General features: G+C 38.5%; 1 protein-coding gene across 1 annotated transcript; it reads left to right on the top strand.

The window, feature by feature from the left end:
• The first annotated feature begins 863 nt into the window (after window positions 1–863).
• On the top strand, window positions 864–7,828 carry LOC113073111 (zinc phosphodiesterase ELAC protein 1-like). Its single transcript, XM_026246013.1, has 3 exons — window positions 864–1,136; window positions 1,968–2,444; window positions 7,264–7,828. The coding sequence occupies exons 1-3, from the start codon at window positions 980–982 to the stop codon at window positions 7,746–7,748; spliced, it is 1,119 nt and encodes a 372-aa protein (XP_026101798.1). The 5' UTR covers window positions 864–979; the 3' UTR covers window positions 7,749–7,828.
• Window positions 7,829–8,035: the final 207 nt, after the last annotated feature.

The following is an 8,035-nucleotide window of genomic DNA, read 5'->3' as shown; positions in this document are numbered from 1 at the left end:
GCAATATGTATTTTGGGAGACACAACAAATGAATAGGGAAAGAAATTACATTTCAATATTCCTATGAAATCTTCGATATTGTTATGAAAATCTTGCCAATTATTACTCTTTTCATTACATGTTGCCCCAAGAACACATTAATATGCAAATTAGAAGCTTTATATAAATACATTGTATATTATGGGAAAACCCTAAATGTGTATTTTACACTTGCATGAAGTGAAATGGATCAAATTATCATGTTTTATCTTTAATAGCATAGTTGAGTATCATCGTTATACAAGGTATGCAATAAACAAATCCTGAAACCTAAAAATGTATTGATTGATTTATTGTTTTTGCCTGTTCATGTTCATTCATGTCTTTTTATTTATTTATTAATTTTAGTCCTGGTGTAGTCTTCCACTTTCGTCACTTTCACTTTGTCACTTTCTACATAGGACAAAGCATAGCATATCAATAAAATATCATTTTTAGTCTAACAATGTAATCACATGGAAAAAATATTAAATTCACACAATTTTTTTTTCTGGTTCTCAGGAAGTATTTGAAAGATGTTATATTTTATTTTACACGTGTAGCCACGCCCCATACCTACTCTGATTGGTTCGATCGTCGGCATACATGAAATAATAAGAAATGTGTGCGTGGTTAGTGTAGAAAGGAGTATTTTGTTAAAAAACCTAGAAACTGTGCAGTTTTACAAAGCCTTCATAGACAGAAAAGAAAATTCAAACTCCATCCTACACCAACTACGCATCATGTAACGTGTACGTCTATGAAAGACGAGCGAACCAATCAGAGAACGTTTGAGGCGGAGCGACACGTGTAGCCCCGCCTCCACGTCGTACTCGTGCCCCGGATGTTGATCGAACGCGTGCGCGTGAGAAGGTGCAGTCAGAGCCTATCATATTAGACATTCTCTGGTGCCGGTTTATTTTAACAGTCGTTAGTAGTTGTAAAGTCGCATAACAGCACTATGTCCATGGAAATCACATTCCTCGGGACCGGCTCGGCGTATCCGTCTCCCAGCCGCGGCGCGTCTGCGCTGGTGTTGAGGACTGAAGGGGAAAGTTGGCTGTTTGACTGTGGAGAGGGAACACAGACTCAGCTGATGAAGAGTTCACTTAAAGCGAGTGAGTCACTGATGCACTTCTGAGCTCGCGCTGATCAGTGCTTCGTGTTGTGTTTACATGCTGCATGCTCGTCCTCGACTCTGGGTCAAGCTAATGAATCTGGTGAAAATATCACAGTTCTGTGTTTCAAAATCAACGGAAACAAATAAGACATTTTTTTTTGCTTATGAGAAAAACTTTAGGCCCCTTTAGGGCCATCAGTTTATTTGTTAAATTAATTCATGACAATAATCACATTCTTCACTAATGGGGAAAAATCAATACTGCTATAAAAATCCAGTGTTTAAGATTTCTTGTTAGTATTTGTTGTACTACCTTTTAATTAGTTAATGAAAAAACACCTCTATATATAATATTTGTACCGATTTCTTTCATTTAAGCTGCTCTAAAAATAGTTTATAATTGTTTTAACTGATTCCAATGTGAATGTATGCTTCTATGGTGTGCTTATACGAAACAACACATTTTTTTGTTTTACAGATTTTTAAATGCATGCTGATATGAAGTAATGAAGTAATATTGTGAAATATTATTGCCATTTTAAAATAGTTGTTTTCTGTTTTAATATATATTAATATGTAATATATTCCTGTAACAAAAAGCTGTATTTTCAGCATCATTACTCCAGTGTTCAGTGTCACATGATCCTTCAGAAATCATTCTCATATGCTGATCTGCTGCATAAGAAACATATCTGATTATTATCAATGTTGGAAACAGATGCTGTCCATACTCCATATATTAATATTTTTTATGAATAGAAAATTGAAACTGAATATATGCACACACATATAGTCTCATAGTTTCAACTTTCCCATGTTCCCTGTTCAGGCAAAATCACCAAAGTGTTCATATCTCACCTCCATGGTGATCATCTCTTTGGTCTCCCTGGTTTGCTGTGCACCATCAGTCTGAACTCTAACCCCCAGCCGGATCAGCCTCCCCCCTGCGTGGACATCTACGGCCCGTGTGGGTTAAGACACTTCCTGCGTGTGGCGTTAGAGCTGTCCAGCTCCCAGCTGCTCTTCCCGTATGCCGTGCACGAGCTGGAGCCGTCGGATGAGCAGTGTCCCGCGGAGGGCCGTCTCAGTCCTGCGCTGACCGCCAGCAGCGATACCCTTCACCCTCAGGAGCGCCCCGGCAGAACCGTACGGCTGGACCCACACACAGACTGTTACCACCTCTTCCAGGACAAACAGTTTGTGGTTAAAGCGTTCAAGCTCTACCACAGAGTCCCATCGTTCGGCTTCTCGGTGGAGGAGCGAGAGCGTCCAGGACGGTTAAACACTGACCTGCTGAAAGAACTAGGTAACCTGTTAAAGGCAAAAAGCTGGCTAATTTATTAAATATTATTGTTTTATTCTTTTTAATTGATTAATTTATAATTTAGCAGTTTTTTTTGTAATATACACCTATTACAGGTAATTTAGTATATTCTCTTTTTTTTAACTGGTTCACTATAATTAGGGCCCGAGCACCGAGGTGCGAGGACCCTCTTGTATCTGCTTTGTTTTTTATTATTATTATTCTTCTTCTTCTTCTTCTCCCGAATGAATAGCATTTTTGAGGGCTTTAACATGCTCAAAAAGTCATGAAACTTTGCACACGCGTCAAACCTGGTGAAAATTTTCGTCTAATATAGGATTCAGAAGAGGGTGTGGCAAAATGGCTCGACAGCGCCACCTATACCAAGAAAATCAACAGCCTTCCAGCTATGTTTCACGTACATGCATGAAAATTGGCACACATATGTAACACACCAATACCTACAAAAAAGACTCTTGGAGCGAAATTCTAAACCCAACAGGAAGTCGGTTATTTTTAATATTATGAGCATATTTTGTGTAATTTTGGTCATTTCCATGTGTTGTATTTTAACGAACTCCTCCTAGAGAGTTCTTCAAATCAACACCAAATTTGGTATGCCTAATCTAAAGACCTTTGCGATGTTAAATTGCGAAGATCTTGAGTTTTCGTTGAAGGGCGTGTCCGTGGCGGCCTGGCGAATTTCGATGATTCGCCATGAAAAATGAAGTTGCTATAACTCACACATACAATGTCCAATCTGCCCCAAACTTCACATGTTTGATGAGACTCCGAACCTGAACAGATTGACATGCCCATATTCAGTTATAGTCATAGCGCCACCTATTGGCAACAGGAAGTGACATATTTTACGCTGCGACGAACTACTCCTAGAAATTTTATGACATCAATGTCTTTTTTGTGGTCAGTCTAATCTAAAGGCCTGTGCGATGTTCAGTTGTGAAGATCTTTAGTTTTCGTTAAAAGGCTTGTTCATGGCGCCGCGACGAAGTTCGATGTCTCGCCATGGGAATAAAAGATGTTATAACTCAGGCATAAAATGTCCGATTTTCCCCAAACTTCACATGTGTGATAAGAGTCCTGGCCTGAACAGATCTGTAGGCCAATATTCCACTGGGTGTGGCAGAATGGCTCTATAGCGCCACCTATACACTTTCAACGGAGTGCGCCTCGAGCTATGTTTCACGTACATGTACAAAAATTGGTACACACATGTAACACTCCAATACCTACAAAACAGTCTCTTGGTACGAAATCCGGATCCCAACAGGAAGTCAGTTATTTTGAATTTTCCCTTCAAAATTGGTGTTGTTTTTGCCATTTTCAGGGGTTGTACTTTAACGAACTCCTCATAGAGATTTATTCAGATCAACACCAAACTTGGTCAGTGTAACCCAAAGCCATTTGCGATAATAAATTGCGAAGGACTTGAGGTTTCGTTAAAGGGCGGGTCCATGGCGGCCTGACAAATTTCGATGTTTCGCCATGAAAAAGGAAGTTGCTGTAACTCAGACATACAATGTCCAATCTGCCCCAAACTTCACATGTTGGATAAGACTCTTGACCTGAACAGATCTACATGCCAATATTCAGTTATAGTCATAGCGCCACCTATTGGCAAAAGGAAGTTACATATTTTACACTGCGACAAACTACTCCTAGAAATTTTTGACATCAATGTCTTTTTTGTGGTCAGTCTAATCTAAAGACCTGTGTGATGTTTAGTTGTGAAGATCTTGAGTTTTTGTTAAAAGGTGTGTCCATGGCGCCGTGATGAAGTTCGATGTCTCGCCATGGGAATAAAAGATGTTATAACTCAGGCATGAAATGTCCGATCTTGCCCAAACTTCACTTGTGTGATAAGGGTCCTGGCCTGAACAGATATGAAGGCCAATATTCCATTGAGTGTGGCAAAATGGTTCGATAGCGCCACCTATACACTTTCAACGGAGTGCGTATACACTTTAAACTGAGTGCGCCTCGAGCTATGTTTCACGTAAATGTACAAAAATCGGTACACACATGTAACACACCAATATCTACGAAAAAGTCTCTTGGTACGAAATCTGAATCCCAACAGGAAGTCAGTTATTTCGAATTTTCTCTGCAAAATTAGTGTTGTTTTGGCCATTTTCAGGGGTTGTACTTTAACAAACTCCTCCTAGAGATTTATTCAGATCAACACCAAACTTGATCAGTGTAATCTAAAGCCATTTGCGATGTTAAATTGCGAAGGACTTGAGGTTTCGTTAAAGGGCGTGTCCATGGCGGCCTGACAAATTTCGATGTTTCGCCATGAAAAAGGAAGTTGCTGTAACTCAAACATACAATGTCCAATCTGCCCCAAACTTCACATGTTGGATGAGACTCTTGACTTGAACAGATCTACATGCCCATATTCAGTTATAGTCATAGCGCCACCTATTGGCAACAGGAAGTGACATATTTTACACTGTGACAAACTACTCCTAGAAATTTGATGACATCAATGTCTTTTTTGTGGTCAGTCTAATCTAAAGACCTGTGTGATGTTTAGTTGTGAAGATCTTGAGTTTTTGTTAAAAGGCGTGTCCATGGCGCCGTGACGAAGTTCGATGTCTCGCCATGGGAATAAAAGATGTTATAACTCAGGCATAAAATGTCCGATCTTGATCAAACTTCACATGTGTGATAAGGGTCCTGGCCTGAACAGATCTGAAGGCCGATATTCCATCGGGTGTGGCAAAATGGCTCGATAGCGCCACCTATACACTTTCAACGGAGTGCGTATTCACTTTCAACGGAGTGCGTCTCGAGCTATGTTTCATGTACATGTACAAAAATCGGTACACACATGTAACACACCAATATCTACGAAAAAGTCTCTTGGTACAAAATCCGAATCCCAACAGGAAGTCAGTTATTTAGAATTTTCTCTGCACAATTGGCGTTGTTTTTGCCATTTTCAGGGGTTGCACTTTAGCAAACTCCTCCTAGAGATTTATTCAGATCAACACCAAACTTGGTCAGTGTAATCTAAAGCCTTTTGCGATCTTAAATTGCGAAGATCTTGAGGTTTCGTTAAAGGGCGTGTCCATGGCGGCCTGACAAATTTTGATGTTTCGCCATGAAATAGGATGTTGTTGTAACTCAGGCATAAAATGTCCAATCCTCCCCAAACCTCACATGTTCGACAAAAGTCCTGCCCTGAACTCATCTGAAGGCCAATATTCCACTATAATGATAGCGCCACCTGCTGGCAACGGTAAGATTGGCACATATATGGGATATACTTTGATATATTCCACTTATATTTAGGACATTAAATGCATATTTCTCAACGTTCACCTTTTTACTAAAGCCACACGATGGCGGTGAGCCCGGGTGCGAGGGCCCGTTCATCGCTGCTTGCAGCTTTAATTATATAATTGTATTTTGGGATTCTATTATTTTATTTATTTATTGCATTTTGTCTTTCTTTTTCTGTTACCAGCCTAGATTTCCAGAAAGCTGAAATGTGAATTTTTTTTTTTGATAAACGTCTCTACCTTTAATGAGTACAAAAAAAGGGGTTGCAAAGGGGTAGAAACATTTTCGGTAAATTTCTGGAAATCTTTCAAAAATCCCTGGAATATTCCCAAAAATCCTGGAAAGTTTCAGAAATTTCCTGGTAATTTTTCACCTTTTTACAACCCTAACAAAAAATACCATGGTAAAACAATAGCTTGCTACAATATGTTACTTGAGTTACTTAATTGTAGTTTCTTTGATAACTTTGAGATTTTTTTTACTAAATCTGAATGTTGTTTGTTACTTTGACATATCTTTTAAATATATTTTATTAAACCGTGCTAATTTAAGTTCTTTAAGCAGTTGATATCACTCATACTGAATTTATATGTTTCCTAAAAGTGTTAAATTGAATGGAATGAATGAATCCATACCAAATTAGGCCTACTGTATGAATTTAGTTATAAATGAAAGATCTAATCATTGGTTTTATTTTGAAAAAATAATTTACCAGTATATACAAGATATTGAATTCGTCCTTATGTATATTTATTGCAAGGAGAAGAATTGCCTGTATGTGTGTGTGTGTGTGTGAGTGTGTTTTTAATTAGTTTGTTTTATTTTTTAGGTAAGTCATCCTTGACTGTAAATCATATTTTTGAAAGTCCTGCTTTAAATGATACTAGGGAATTTTACAAATGAAAGTACATTCATAGGCCTTTTTTTAATTCTTTTTTTTTTTTTAGTTTCTCCTGGGAAACAATAATAATAGATAACAAAAACAAAATTAATATATCAAATGTTTTTATTTATCGCTTTGTAAAAAAAAAGAAATAAAGGAAAAAAAAAGATATATAAATATATAATTTGTATTTATAATATATACAAAAAATAGTTTTTTGTTTATATGTATAATTAAATGTATTATTAAGACTGTTAAAACGTATTATTCTTAACTCTGCCATGAAGTGCTGTTATGGCGTAAAATGGTAAATATGATGATGTATTTCTCAGCAAAAGTAATATATTTAACAGTGTCAGCCCTGAATCCATTTTAGAAGTTTTTATCTACATTAAACATTTAATTTTTTTTTTTTTTTTATTGATCCTTTATACTATTTCAGTTGTTTCTCACAATGAAAATAGCCAGTGAAGTGTTAAAACACCAACCTGCCAACCAAACTAACTATGTACAGTAGTACATCTGGCTGTACATTAAAAATATAATATCAGTAATTAAGCAGATATGTAACCACATTGATTGAACTGTTAGATTTAAAAATGTTGAATCTTTTAATGTTATCATGTGCAGGTTTGAAGCCGGGGCCTCTATACGGGTGTCTGAAGAACGGAGAGTCTGTGACTCTAGATAGTGGACGTGTATTGACCGCCAGCGAGGTGCTGGAGCCGCCGCTGAAGGGCCGTAAGGTGTGTGTGTTCGGGGACTGCAGCGCTCCGCTGGGGGACGGGTTTAAAAGGGCGTGTCAGGGGGCGGATGTGCTGGTGCACGAGGCCACGCTGGAGGACGGGCAGCAGGAGAAGGCTGTGGAACATGGGCACAGCACTCCCAGCATGGCTGCTGCGACGGCGCTCGCCTGCGGGGCGCAAACACTGGTTCTGCACCACTTCAGTCAACGCTACAAACCCCAAACACTGCTGCGAGACAGCGACGATGACGATATAACCGAGCTCAAGAGACAGGCTGAGCTCGTGCTGCAGGGGTCAAACACGGAGGTCATCCTCGCTGAAGACTTTCTCACGCTGCCTGTTATGCTCAAGAAGAATTTGTCACAGTAGTATCTGTAAGAGTTATGTATGGATATGTTTTTCTAAGAACTGTGTTTTAACTTTAATAAAGTCTTTCCGTTTTATCATTATTCTAGAGTGTTTATTTATTTAGAGTAAATGTGTATCGATCGAGTGATCAGTCCCAGAGGAGGTGAGATTTTCACTTGTTTATTTACTGTTAATCATTTTATTTTCATAAACGGAGGCTGTTGGACCAGTGAACTGAGGTTGGGAAGTTTTATTTGTCCTGATTAATATCTAGTGATATGCATGAACCGTTTCAGTGTTCTGTATGA

Source organism: Carassius auratus, chromosome 5 (genome assembly GCF_003368295.1).
Source record: "Carassius auratus strain Wakin chromosome 5, ASM336829v1, whole genome shotgun sequence".
NCBI lineage: Eukaryota > Metazoa > Chordata > Actinopteri > Cypriniformes > Cyprinidae > Carassius > Carassius auratus.
The sequence above is the reverse complement of the archived record's forward strand: the minus strand, read 5'-3'. Positions and strand labels throughout refer to the sequence as shown.